This window comes from Camelina sativa, chromosome 18 (genome assembly GCF_000633955.1).
Source record: "Camelina sativa cultivar DH55 chromosome 18, Cs, whole genome shotgun sequence".
Classification (NCBI taxonomy): Eukaryota; Viridiplantae; Streptophyta; class Magnoliopsida; order Brassicales; family Brassicaceae; genus Camelina; species Camelina sativa.
The window spans coordinates 12620644-12634053 of NC_025702.1; the positions used below are offsets into that span (position 1 = coordinate 12620644).

At 32.1% G+C, this 13410-nt stretch overlaps 2 protein-coding genes across 5 annotated transcripts; both read right to left on the minus strand.

Annotated features, from left to right (window-relative positions):
- LOC104761329 (polypyrimidine tract-binding protein homolog 2) lies at positions 279-3867 on the minus strand. Of its 3 annotated transcripts, XM_010484402.2 has the most exons (10): positions 3760-3867; positions 3326-3531; positions 3032-3241; positions 2211-2273; positions 2050-2123; positions 1535-1630; positions 1369-1426; positions 1154-1258; positions 986-1067; positions 298-888 (listed from the first exon to the last, which is right to left on the minus strand). In XM_010484402.2, exons 2-10 carry the CDS (start codon positions 3509-3511, stop codon positions 476-478), a joined length of 1287 nt encoding a protein of 428 aa, XP_010482704.1. In that variant the 5' UTR covers positions 3512-3531; positions 3760-3867; the 3' UTR covers positions 298-475. The 3 variants fall into 3 exon arrangements, with proteins under 3 accessions (XP_019095379.1, XP_010482705.1, XP_010482704.1); XM_019239834.1 differs by lacking the exons at positions 3326-3531; positions 3760-3867 and adding an exon at positions 2810-2876 and having other exon boundaries at positions 279-888; positions 3032-3124; XM_010484403.2 differs by lacking the exons at positions 3326-3531; positions 3760-3867 and adding an exon at positions 2810-2873 and having other exon boundaries at positions 280-888; positions 3032-3124.
- Positions 4239-6197, minus strand: LOC104761330 (bidirectional sugar transporter SWEET3-like). Of its 2 annotated transcripts, none has more exons than XM_010484405.1 (6): positions 6134-6197; positions 5604-5640; positions 5279-5501; positions 5026-5187; positions 4721-4840; positions 4239-4593 (listed from the first exon to the last, which is right to left on the minus strand). In XM_010484405.1, the coding sequence occupies exons 3-6, from the start codon at positions 5435-5437 to the stop codon at positions 4378-4380; spliced, it is 657 nt and encodes a 218-aa protein (XP_010482707.1). In that variant the 5' UTR covers positions 5438-5501; positions 5604-5640; positions 6134-6197; the 3' UTR covers positions 4239-4377. The 2 variants fall into 2 exon arrangements, with proteins under 2 accessions (XP_010482707.1, XP_010482706.1); XM_010484404.1 differs by lacking the exon at positions 6134-6197 and adding an exon at positions 5828-5957.

Consider the following 13410-nt stretch of genomic DNA (forward strand, 5'->3'; position numbering starts at 1 on the left):
TTTTTTTTTTTTTTTTTTTTTTATTCTTTAGAGCAAAAGAGAGGAAGACTTTGGAGACTTGGGAGCCACAAGATCCCCTCTTTATCTTTTCTCTTCTCAAACTTTTTTTTTTTTTTTTGTAACTCTCTTCAAAATTGATTTTCAGAGTTGATTGTGTTAATAATCTTATCCAATAATTCTACCCAATTTTGAGCTTTCATTCATAGACTAGAGATTAGATTTTTTGATAATGAAAATGATATTGGTGAGTGCGAGAGAGAGAAATAGACTGAGAGAGAGAGATTAAGTTTCTTCTAATACATTTCTCAAATGGTTTCCGTTTTATAAAATTATCGTTTTGGACACAAGTACAAGTGTTCCAAACAAACCCAAAAAGAAAAAAAAAAGAGCTACGAATAGAAATTAAGAGAGAGAGAGAGAGAGAGAGAGAGATTAAACATCTTTGTCTTCGACTTTTATGAGACTATTGATCTCTTTAATGCATTGGACCCGGACCACCGTAATGCTGTGGAGGCATATGACCACCTGGTGGACCTTGATGCATTGGGCCAGATGACGGTGGTGCCATGTAAGGATTGTGACCACCACCCATTCCCATTGAACCTTGCCCCCATCCGCCTTGTGGATGCGGCTGCTGCTGCTGCTGTTGGTGGTGACTCCCACCTGCTGCGTGGTATTGCTGTGGATTGCCGGCGTATGGATTCTGACCGGGTTGTTGAGGCATTGGAACTGGCGGGTTGGGCATTGTGTAGTCTCTGCTTCTATCGTTGTTCACCTTTATGCTGAGGTCCGTGTGGCGTGAATAAGTGATGTGGAGCTTACAAAATCCCCCGTCGTAAATACAATGTCCTTCCAATGCTTCCTTAGCCACCATAGCTGTTTGAACATCTGAAAGAAACCAAACAGCCAGTGTGTCATTTGAGAATTTGCTCTTACAGAGATCAATGACAACTGAAACAAAGCATGTATTATATACGTTTGTTACCTTGGTATTGAATCAATGCCTGTAGCCCACCATTCTTGTCAAACATTGCAATCTTTTGAACTTCCCCAAAAGCCGCAAAAACCTACGTGTTAGTTAAAAAAAAGGGGATACATTAAATTAATATAGAACCAAAGATTCAATGAGGATTCAGTATAGAGCAAGTATTACCATATGTAAAACGTCCAAGGTTACTGCATACTGCATGTTTTCAATGGATGCGAGAAGAACATTACTTTCTGGCTCCATCTTCTTACCGTCTACACCCACAATCACCTAGTAGGAATGAAACATTAATCTTTTACTTTGATAGCTAGATTCAAAAAAGTAAAAAGCAGATTTACAATCATAAAAATGCATAAAGAGACTACTTTCAAATTGCATACCTGACCAGTACTATCAATGGCTGATGGAGCAACGGGAAGGTACATATTAGTATAGTCCCTGCAAAATAAATTGGAAACAATTCAGTAAATTTGGTCACAGAAGCATCGCAACCACCAAGTAAACCAAAACATAAACATGTTTGAACAGCAATCTGAATACACATACCTACTCCGATGACTCTGAAATTTGACAGTCAGATCTGTATGAGCTGAATATGTGATTTTGAGAGAGCATTGTCCCACTTGCTCAGGGAGTAGATACCTAAAACCCAGAAAAAAAGAAGTCAGTAAAAAGTATGCCTCACACATAACAAACATATAGAATTATAACGCAAAGCTTGTATGATTTGTAATAAAATAAACACGATATTGCCAGGAATTTCACATGAAAAGACTATCCTTATTCTAAGTAGCTATCAATGCCTATCCTTATTCTAAGTAGCTATCAATGCCTACGGTATTTTCCCAGGTGAGTCATGAAAAGATTAGATGCAAATTTAGTTTTCCTGCATCTATCAATGCCTCGCCATACATCACCCCAGAACTAGCCATTAGATGCTAAAACACCTACATACGCTTGAAAGGCTGACAAATTGTCAGAACCTCCGCACAATATCTAGAGCTATGCAGCCCTTCACAGTTAGACTAAATACCCTCTCAAAAAATTAGTACAACCGTCACCTAGGGATGCTTCTTCCATCGAGGGCATTTTTTGAAGAGGTTGCAGTTTCCGCATCAGAAAATTGAACCAGTGCCTAAGAGCAATTCAGACAATAAACATTATAAGTAAAATAAATATTAACATCAAGATACAAAAGCAAATTTATGGCTTGGTAATATACCTGGTATCCAGCTGTCTTCTCGAAAGTAGTAATCTTATGGACAAACCCAAATGCTGAGAATACCTGCATGGCAAACCAGCAATTAGATCAACAATGGAAACAAAAAAAAGCCAGAAGATTCAACTATAAAGACTCCTGTGCATCTGTAATATTTTGCACTTAAGCAACATAACAAGACAAATTTAGTTTAGGATAACTCTATGTCTCAAACTCATACAGCATCACAAAATTTAGGACAGCAAACTAAACAAACGTAATATGACGTGAGTACGTGACAATTCCGATGCCAGGTTACACTCTCAGGAAGGTAAAAGATATGTTTTCCACAGCCGCGTAAACACAAGGTATGTCTCAAAAGGTTAGCAGATTGATGAACCTCTAGATAGAATTCCCCACAGCCGCGTAAACTTTGAAAACAGTTCTATATCACAAAAGAAGCGCAGATAGAGCTGCACCCTGTCCTACCAAACAAGAATACTAACTACACCTATGTAAGACCATATCTTACAAATCCTAGAATATATCTGATAAAAGGGAAGTGTGAGGGAGAGAGAAGGGAAGAGAGAGTCAGTGTCAGGGAAAGGAGAAAGGAAACAAACACACATGTGCTCTTTTTCTCCTAATGCATTAGGCTGCCACTGAAGATATTGCCTTGACATGGCCCTGCTGATCCATTTACATTCATGTCAAAAAGTAAGTTTCCAAAAGCACGACAACCTACAACCCTAATTATCAGAATGTCTTCGAAACATCTTTCAGCAATACGTTTACTTCTTCCAAGAAAAACCAAAGCAAAAAAAAGGTGTGTTTGACACACTTACCACATGCAAGACATCAATGCTGACCATGCGAGCATCGTCTCCTTCAATTGTCACCAGAAGAACATTCCCCACAACATCTGCTGTCGTTTTGTTATTCACTATCTCTTGCCTGTTGGAGTACTGGAGGTAGACAGTTTTACCTCGAACTTGAGCAGGCTCGGAAGAAGAAGCATAGTAAGAAATCATTTGTATAGCTTGATTCAAATCTTCCTGAAATACAAAACAACCAAATTAAAAAACAAAAACTTGCAACAAAACGATCATTGCAACTTTGGTATAATCTCTTCCACTTACAAACTCAATGAAAGCTTGATTACGATTGGCTCCAACATTACACTTGGTATTAACAACTGTACCAAAAGGCTTCCCCAGTTCAATTAACTCCTCTTCAGTACATTCCCAAGGCAAGTTTCTCAAATGAAGAACCTTAGAAGGAGGTTGCGTGTAACGAAACTGTGGCTGGCTCGAAACCGAAGACATTGCTCAAACGAATCGTGGACCTGTAAAATAAAAAAACAAAGAAACCAGAAATTATAAATTGCACAATGCTTAAGATACAAATATGTGATACTAAGAATCACAAACTCTCCAGATCTCAACAAAATTGGCCCGGAAATTTCAAAATAAGATATAGGATTTGAGTTTTTTAGCAGCGGAGTTCACATAATACAAACAGATTACAACGAAAGAGTCCGAAACGAGAGAAGAAAGAAGAGAGATAATGTTACCTGGAGAAATCGTCTGGAGATTGGAGCAAAACCTGCAGAGAAATTAGGGTTTCGGGTTGAGGAAGAAGATAAAGAAGAAGATAGATAGAGACTATTATTTTGGGGAGAGAGAATCCAAATCGCGGTTCCTTTAAACGCCGTTTGTTTTAAGAGCGTCTTTCGTTGTTGGGCTAAGAATACAATCCAATACATATATATGGGCTTTACGCTTTAACTGGCCCATTATTACGACTAGGATTAAAAAAATTAATGACTAGTGCAAAATTCTAGAAACGTTGGCAAAATAAAAAATAGATACGCATATAATGAAATAAAATCGACAAAATTTATGAATGAATTATATATAGTACATTTTTTAGTGTGAGATCTGGAGGTGATCTTTTCATTTTTGTCGACACATTGATCTTTCGTGTGTTTGTATATATATGACCTTCAAATAGAAAAATAAAGAGGACATAAAAGCACAATCGTACCCTTTCTTTATTCATCACATGATCAAACCACCATATAACTTGTAGTAATGTAACACATTTGATCACGTAATGAAAAGCACATATGAGATGTTTTCATAAAATCTTTGGATTCACACCGAAGCTATTAAATCGATGAGGTTGAAAGCTAACATGCATTGTTAGAAGTTTTCTCATTGGCATCACCATCACGATCACGATCAACGTCAACTACAAGCTCAAGCGTGGTCTTACTCTTCTCTTCATCATCATCGTTCCGTTTGCTTATCTCCATTGTTGTTGGTGCTAATTCCTTCTTATTCTTGTACTTGAAGTATATGATAAGTTGGAGAATCCCCAGTGGAGTCGCCACCATATTAGGTGACTATATATAAATGTTTAGAAAATTCATTCAATATATATATAATATCTTCAAAATCATGCATGCACATGCAAATCTCAACAACTTTGTAGATCTCAATAGAAATTAAGGAAGAGAAAAAAAAACGAACCGCAAGAAAGAGATCATGGCTGAGCAAACCATATGCCAACCAAAGGGAACTAGTCAGAAATGAGAAGAAGGACAAGTAAAACGGCATGTATTCCACACTTTTTGTCTCTATCACTTTCTTCTGCACACACACAATATTCAGATTTTATTAATTAGCGTGTGTGCACACACACAAACATTCATATTTTTTGCAAAACAAAATATCTCTAAGATATAGTTGCATGGTTTTTATCTCCTTGATCAAAAAACATTTTTTCTATGTGACATAATTTTAACGATGTATATATCTATATATATATGGCTTACCATAACGATGAGAGGAGAACCGTACATGGAGATGGAAGCCACGAGGCCAACACTTCCCACGAATGATTTCCGGTGGTGGTGGTCGTCAAATACCACGGCTGAGATTGCTGCCGTTAAGCCGAACAAAACGATCACCGGAACAAATGTAACACCAACCTTAATCTGTTTTATATAAGGATCATTAATGTCATATTTTAATTACGTCCTACGAAAAAAGTACCATAATATGATTCTAAAAAAGTGAATAGTTTACCTTTTCTTTGGGCGACGAGTACCAGAAATATATGAAAATGAAGATCGATTCGAGAAGAATGCCGACTCCATTAATGGTGACGAGAGGAAGATTCTCCCAAAGATGACTCACAATCGGTAAACCGTACCAAGTATAAATCAAACAGTTGAAGAGTGTCATAACGTAAGGAAAACATGAGAATTCCTCTGTGCTTTTCTTCTTAAACACCCTTGAAAATGTTAATCTACTTGTCCATTAAGAAAAAAAAAAGTTATATAATCTTCTTTCTTCGTTAACCCAAATTAAATTGGCTATTTGATTTATATAAAAAATTTCAGTTACTTACATTGGAGCTGTGTAGAGCAACAAGGAAGCTCCGTTTCCTGTGGAGTGACCATAAATTAGTTTTGAATAAAAATCATAAAAAGATTCTCATACAATTATGTTTCTTGTAGAGATATATGTTAGACCCAAGACTAAGTTTAAAAGTAAAATAGTATTTCAAAAATAAAGAAAAAGCATATGATAGAGTTAGAAAGTATATATATTATTAGACCAAAGAAAGTATACCCAAAATTCCGATGAATAATCGAAGTTTATCACCCATTTGATTGGCCGGAAGAACGAAAAGGTTGGGAAATGGTTTTGGAAGTAGGAGAGTTACGTCTATAATGTGTGTGTATATATATATATAACAGTTTTTCTTTGGTGTTCATTTTAAAATAATAATCTATATCTGATCACAAGTTTGGGACATTAGTAATTTTGAACGTTTTTGTTCCAAAAATTATATTGGTGTGATGAATATTAATAATAAATTGACTTTAAACTTGAATTAGGGAAATCTGTTGAAAATTTCGTGAATTAAAAACGAACCTGAAAAGATGGTGGATTATACATTTTGAAGCGAACATAATTTTGTGATAGTTCGCTTCTTAAGTTTTCGAAATTTAATATTTATATGACATTTTGTTAGACGTGTGTGGAGATTAAATAGATTTTCATATATACAATATCTTCCACATACTTAATTATTATATACACGCATAAAATTAGACACACAAATTATGTGCTTCAACAACCTATTAGCAACTATACATCACAAAATACAAAAGCATGCATATATATATCTTTTAAAAAATTTTGTTTATTCTTTAGCAATTTTATCGGATTATATATATGACCTTATATTCATCACATAATTTTTTTGAAGCATGTCGCACACTAATTAACCTCTACAAGCGACGATGAATGATTATGATGATGCTCCAAAAGGGGTTGATCCAATTATTTTCATACAAACTTTGATTATTTTGTTTGTATCACACTAAGTTCCGAAATGACGAATAAACAAGGCAGATTTGTTTGAGTGCTTGTGATTATGGAACATATAATAGAAAACGATAATAATGGATATAGATAAAAAGGTACTTCAATTATAAAAAGTTCAAAACATTTTCTAGTTAGCTTTATGGTGGGTTAGTAACACGTTGGGTGAGTGTGAGACTAGTGTTCTCTATCCGGCATATATTTATATACGATCTTGTAAATAAACAAACGCTTATCTCTTTGAATTATAAAGTGGTTTATAATCATATCTTTGAAATAAGAGATAATGGACCTAGTTGTTCATTTTGCTTGATTGATAATAATAACTATTGCATGGGCACTTTATACAAATTCGACGATAAAATTCATCTAGTGTGAAGTAAACTGAAATGAAATTAGGGAATCAGGAGATATTATTTAAAGAAGTAAAGTTAACAAGAGAAAACGGCCAACACAATCCAAATTATATGCATAAAGCATTTTTTTACCCAATCTATCAGTAACCACATTTACCAACCTAGGGTACCATCTTACGTCCTTAATCCTAATAAGTATATTTGCTTTTATATTTACTAGGTCTAAACTCGCACATGTACTTTTTGATATATTTTTTATTTAACATAAATATGATTTGTAATTATTAAGCCATATTGTTTAAAATCATAACTAAATAAACATAGCAAATGTATTAAAACTAGATATTCACCCGTGGTACACCGCGGGACCATTTTTTTATAAAAAATGTAATTTGTTTTATAGATATATTAGTTAGTATGGAAATTAGAAAGTATTTTGTTTGAGGTTTATTGTTTTATATTATAGTATAACATATAATTAAATAAGTAGTGATTTATAGAAGGAATATATTGTGTGTGTGTTTTTATTTATTTACAGATAGTAGTATTTTATTATTTTGATTTTTTTAAATATATGTACAGAATAATTTTGTATTGTAGTTTTGTATGTTTTATATATAAAGAATCAGTTAACTTTAGTATATATAGTTTTGTTGTAAAATGCAAATAAAAGTTGTTTTTCTTTTAATAAAATTTGGTTATTAAAATGGACCCAAGATGTGTGTATATAATTTGTTGGAAATGGGAAAATAGCCATTTCAACAAAAACAAACTAATTCAGTATACTAATTACTTACAGATTTATATTACATAATTGACTTTTGTTTTAAAGTAAACTAATATTGTTTTTTTTTGTCTAGACCGACACAATTTTTCTTGTTTTTATCTGACAAAACAAATATATCATCTTCTTCTTCTTTGTTTTATCTCGTCCATTGTGACATGTCTGCCCATCTTGATTTTTAGTCAATCGATTTCATCATCCTTATTTGTCATAATTCGTCTACGATAGAGTGTTTAAGTTTTCTAATGAAAAATTAGGAGACATTATTATTATGTTTCGATTTTTGGTATATCTAGAACACGAAAGAGTGTTTAAGTTTTCTGGTAATCTTTGTGTAATTGTGATTATTGATGTATAATCAGGGTTTAGTTGTAGAATATTTATCAATATTATTATTTTTGAAGTATATTTTGGTTTATACCCTTCAAGTTTTACTTATTTAATATGTTTTATTTACAACATTAACCCCTAACAATTTTCCTAAAATAACATTTCGTAGAAAATCAATTAATGAAACTATTTAAATCTACCTAATTTGATACATTTATTATCATAAATAGCTGGAAAATATCTATACATTTCGATTTTTCCACAAACAACTCTACACATTAATTTTTTAATCTCATAAGAATCTTCAAATCTATTTTAATAAATCTTTAGAGAAAAATCTGTTAGTTTCCCTAAATCATCTCGGCTTAATTAATAGTTTCCATTTAATATTTTCTACATTTATTGAAGGTGATAATATAATTTCCCTAAATTATCTCGGCTAAATTAATTGTTATTCTCTTTTGAACACCAGATATTTAGATGCACTGCGTAGTAACATGATCTATTTACTTTTATAACAATGAATTTTAATTGATAAATTCAAAATAAAAATAATTAATTTTTATATACATTAAACACATAAATAACTATTATTTCTCACATATCTCTATATGATTCTACATAAAAAAAAACACAATCGAGCATCATACCGCGGGTCAAACTTAGATAACATAGTAACATTTATATTAAAAAACAAAAAAACTTAACCATTTTATTTAAAATCATATATGAACATTAAAATCGTCCAGTATATTCAATAAATAGTTATAGGTATATAATTTAAAAATTAATATACGTATTTTAAATATTTAAAATTTTAAAAATATAGTCTCGCGGTGTACCGCGGGTTAAATCCTAGTATACAAATCATTTATGTCGACTAAACAAACCTGTGCACGCAAAAAATATTTGATTAAGCAACTTGTTGGGGAGAAATGAGGTGTAATCTGTTTTATTTTTGGAATATTTTTGGGATATGATATATCTTAGTATTTAAATTTTTTTTTTTTTGAACATATATATTAGGGGTAAATAATTAAATATCAATGCATTGAGATCGAAAATCTTGGCCATGGATCCTCTTCCAAGATTGAAAATCAATTCGTTTATTGATTAGGCCGATTGTTTAGGAAATGTTTGTATGGAGAAAATATTGTTTTGTAAAATTGGAAACTTAGTATTAATTAAATTAATTATAAACTTAATACTTAATATTAAAGGGAGTGGTTATGAAAATTTTATTAGGATATGAAATCTTGTTTTCAAAAATCGAAACTCAAAATTAATTAATTAAATGAAAAACAAATTAATAATTAACACTAATGGCATGCTTGTAAATATGTTTGAACTTCAAGATTTATTTTATAAATGTCTTCAAAAATATATATATAGATATAGATGACCTATCATTTTGGGATGTGATTTATAAAACCGTTTATCAATTTAATAACATATCTTTGTTAATGAGATAGTTCTCTTATGATGTAAAACAAATAAAGATTGCAAAAAAAATGTTCATCTACATGCGCATTCGGAAAATAAAAAAAGAAGTTCTAAATGTACTTAATTTTTTTACTAATTCTTGTGGTAACAAAAAAAATTGCTAAAAAAACGTCCTATCGAAATTCCAAAATCATGATCAATAAACTTTGATGGGTAATTTAGACATGTTGTATATTATGTTGGGTTTTTACACATTTACGTGTGTATATAACTATGTATGATATTAAAACAGAAAATAAAGATGAAAAAACAAAGAAAAAACGTAGCCTTTTTTATTTATTAATCACATTCACTACATTATATGGTTAAAAAAAAGCGGTCTAGGCGGCTCTAGACGTGAGGCGTTCAGCAGACTCATAGATGACCGCATGAATCGTCTAAAATTACATAAATTTTATTTTAATATTTATTTTTGGTTTTTAATTACATATATTTAAATTATTAAGTTTTATATCTGTATACGTAATTATAAACGTTCATATGTTGTTAATGTAACTTAAATAAATGTATTTTTCCAACTTTTGTTTATGATTTATGATTTTTTTATTTTTCTAACATATATTTTAACATAATTTTATATATAATATTTTATGTTGTAAAACGTCTAAAACCATCTAAGCTCCGATTAAGCGTTCTAGGCGTTGGATCACTGCCACATGTCATATAGCGCTTTCTTGAATATATAAATAAATTATAAATGTAATATCTGATCATCATATGTTACATCATGTATAATTGAAAGCACATGATATGAGATGTATCCAACTGTGGAGCGTGTAGAAAGTACCTTGGGGAAGTATGAACCCAGAGATAAGCTGCATCAAAAGTTATTCAATGTGATTGTGAAGACTGTGGATGGAATGACCTTGGAAGCAATAAGAGTCCGTACAGAGAAGATGTATCATATATTTCAAAGTTCCCTATTCATTTCAAAGTTCCTAAGCTCAGTCTCTCTCTCTTTTTCAAGTATATGTAGAATATATCATTCACATGGATATGTAATGATTGAACCTGAAATTGTTCATGGAAGATCATGATATTCACATAGATATGTAATTTTTTTTTTTTGGGTGGAGGCTATGGATTATGGTGTTCACAAGCTCTCGGAAAGCAACAACATTGGGACATATCATTTACTTCTACATCTCCAATATTCTGTTTCTTTTCTTCTTTCCTTTGATTTTCAAAATTCATGATCATGATTGTGGAAAATGGAAAATATCTTTGTACAAATTATGCAAATATGTTGGCGTATATTAGTATGGTATGTAGTGGCGGATGTAGAACGTTATTTTATATGGGGCAAAAATTTGATATAACTAATAATATTAATTTTATATTATAAAATATTAAATAAATATGTACAATTTAGATAATATTAAATCTTTAATACATTTTAAAATCAAAAAATGAACCAACTTTTTTGAAAGTATTGTTTATATTAGTTTATAAGAATATTTATTTACATTTCTTAGATATCCGCAATTATAAAATTTATTATAAAATATAATATATTTAAAGTTACTTATCTATCTAACCATATCACTCAAATGTAAAATCTAAAAATAATAAATTAACTATAAAAAAAATATTGTTTAATGTTACTAATTTTACTGACATTTTTTCAATTAAGATATTACAATGAATAATTAGGAATTAAATTTGTTAGAAGTAGTCTAGCTGGAGAAAGAAAAATAAAATAGAACTAAAAGCATATAGTTTTAATTTGGGAAAAAAATTTAAAGTGAAATAAGGGAAAATAATCAGGTAGTAAAAAAAGAAAAAGAAAAAAAAAAGTAATTTGAACTGTTGTCCAAATATAAAACAAGGGGGATTCAATTGCCAACTCAACTAAAAGATCTAATATGTTATTATTACTAGCTAATCTAAAAAAAGTAGTATGGGGCACGCGCCCCACCTCCTCCTAAGGGAGATCCGCCCCTTATTAGTGTGTCTCAAAACAAGGCCTTGTGCCAACAAGCCCATTATATTTAAGCATGCTCTTAAAACAGTGTCGTTTTGAGCTTCAGTCTTTATGAGTTTGTTGTGTCATGACCAATTTAGCTTCGATAGCTCATGTGATTAATCCGTGAAAAAATATTATCATACTACGAGGAAGTGATCAAATGATATGATTGTTTACTAATAACAAATAGCAATAATGGTCACTAAAAGAAACAAAAAAAATGCTACGGTCAGTGGACCAACGAAAATAATGGACTACACTACCATCATGAAAAAATCAGAGCAAAGCTTCACATGATAATTAGAAGCGTCTTTAATTCGCTTCAGTTAGACAAAAAGCAAGGGGTAACGCCTCAAAGCCAGTTGAAAGCAATAGACAGAACAAGTAGAGTAATGAAAATTATAAGGTGATTTACTCAAATGTTATCCAAATTAGGTAATATTACCATAATCCAAAAAATAAGATTTTATTACTAGAATATTTTGGGTATTTTCAAAATACCCAGCGTGTCCTTGTTTTATGTAACCGGAAAAAATATTATTACAAAAATACCATTGCCACGTCAGACTCCACGTCAGAAATCGCTGACGTGTAACCATAACTCAGCCGTAACGCATTACAGATAAATGTTGCGGATGAGTTATGGACAAAAACATTTGAGTAAGAGCGGACGGTTGAGTTATAGCATAACTCAACCAAGCGTTACGGTTGACTTATTAAAATCTGGTTGAGTTTTCACCTGATGGTTGAGTTGTCAAAAGTTTGGCTGAGTTATCACTACGACATGGCTGACTTATGAGCAACTGTTACGGTTGAGTTATCGTATAACTCAACGTAATAGGCTGACTTATCGTACAACTCAGTCGTGATAGGCTGACTTATCATACAACTCAACCATTTGACGGTTGACTTATTAACAAAAAATTAATTATTAGAATGTTATTCAGTTACGGCTGACTTATTAAACGATACGGCTGACTTATTAAACGATACGGCTGAATTTGGCAGCAATTTTTTTGCTTTTTAATTACTGTAATGTTTTTTTAATTACTGTAATGTTTTTCATGTTGTGGCTGAGTTTTATATAGGCTGAGTTATTTATTGTTTGATGGCTGACTTGCCACGTCGGACGCAGCATCCATGTCAGCATTCCATGTCATCTTTTTTTTTTCTCCGGCAATATGAAACGTCGTTCGACTCTTTATCCTTATACTTCTTTTTCACTTTTCTTCTTCACCTAGTTCTTTCTACTTCTTCTTCACATTGTTCTTCACCTTGTTCTTCTACTTCTTCTTCACCTTGTTCTTCAATTTCTTTCATGGATCCAGTTCCGGTTCTAGTTGTTTCTGGTAATTGGGTAAAGACACATAAATATGTATTTAACACCGATGATAGAGGTTGTATAGTTGTGCAGATAGATGGAGGCACAACACACGACAAGCTTGTGAAGCTTGTTCTTGAAGACTACGGATTGGACGCGCTTAGCCATGAGCTAAAGCTGAGCTACATGTTCTCGAACAAGGCACTGAAACTAATGGCGCATGATACTCCACCAGTTTTTGTCTCCAATGATCGACAATTGCAATGTTTTTTTGGGATATGGAAAACTGATCAGCTACGTCTCTGTGTAGAGTGTTCGACGAAAGAGTCTACAGAAACTAGTGGAGCTAGAGGAAGTATGATTAGCAGTGACTCGAAAGTAGAACCTATATACGAAGTGTACGGTGGGGGATTTGAAGGAACTTGTTTTGATTATGGTAAGATCGTTGACAAAGAAAACGAAGAAGAAGAAGAAGCTGTCAAATTAGCATCTGACGAAGAAGAAGACGATGAATTTTCAAGCCGATTTGATTTTTTCGACGACTCCGATGGTGAGTCATCTGAT

Excerpts from the sequence above, each read along its gene's own strand:
- LOC104761329 (XM_010484402.2), bottom strand. The coding sequence starts at position 3,511 with ATGTCTTCGGTTTCGAGCCAGCCACAGTTTCGTTACACGCAACCTCCT. Across the intron at positions 2,124-2,210 it reads AGAAGACAGCTGGATACCAG|GCACTGGTTCAATTTTCTGA; the intron begins GTATATTACCAA and ends AATTGCTCTTAG. Across the intron at positions 1,259-1,368 it reads CCATTGATAGTACTGGTCAG|GTGATTGTGGGTGTAGACGG; the intron begins GTATGCAATTTG and ends CATTCCTACTAG.
- LOC104761330 (XM_010484404.1), bottom strand. The coding sequence starts at position 5,864 with ATGGGTGATAAACTTCGATTATTCATCGGAATTTTGG. Across the intron at positions 5,641-5,827 it reads ATTATTCATCGGAATTTTGG|GAAACGGAGCTTCCTTGTTG; the intron begins GTATACTTTCTT and ends GTCACTCCACAG. Across the intron at positions 4,841-5,025 it reads GTTCTCCTCTCATCGTTATG|AAGAAAGTGATAGAGACAAA; the intron begins GTAAGCCATATA and ends GTGTGTGTGCAG.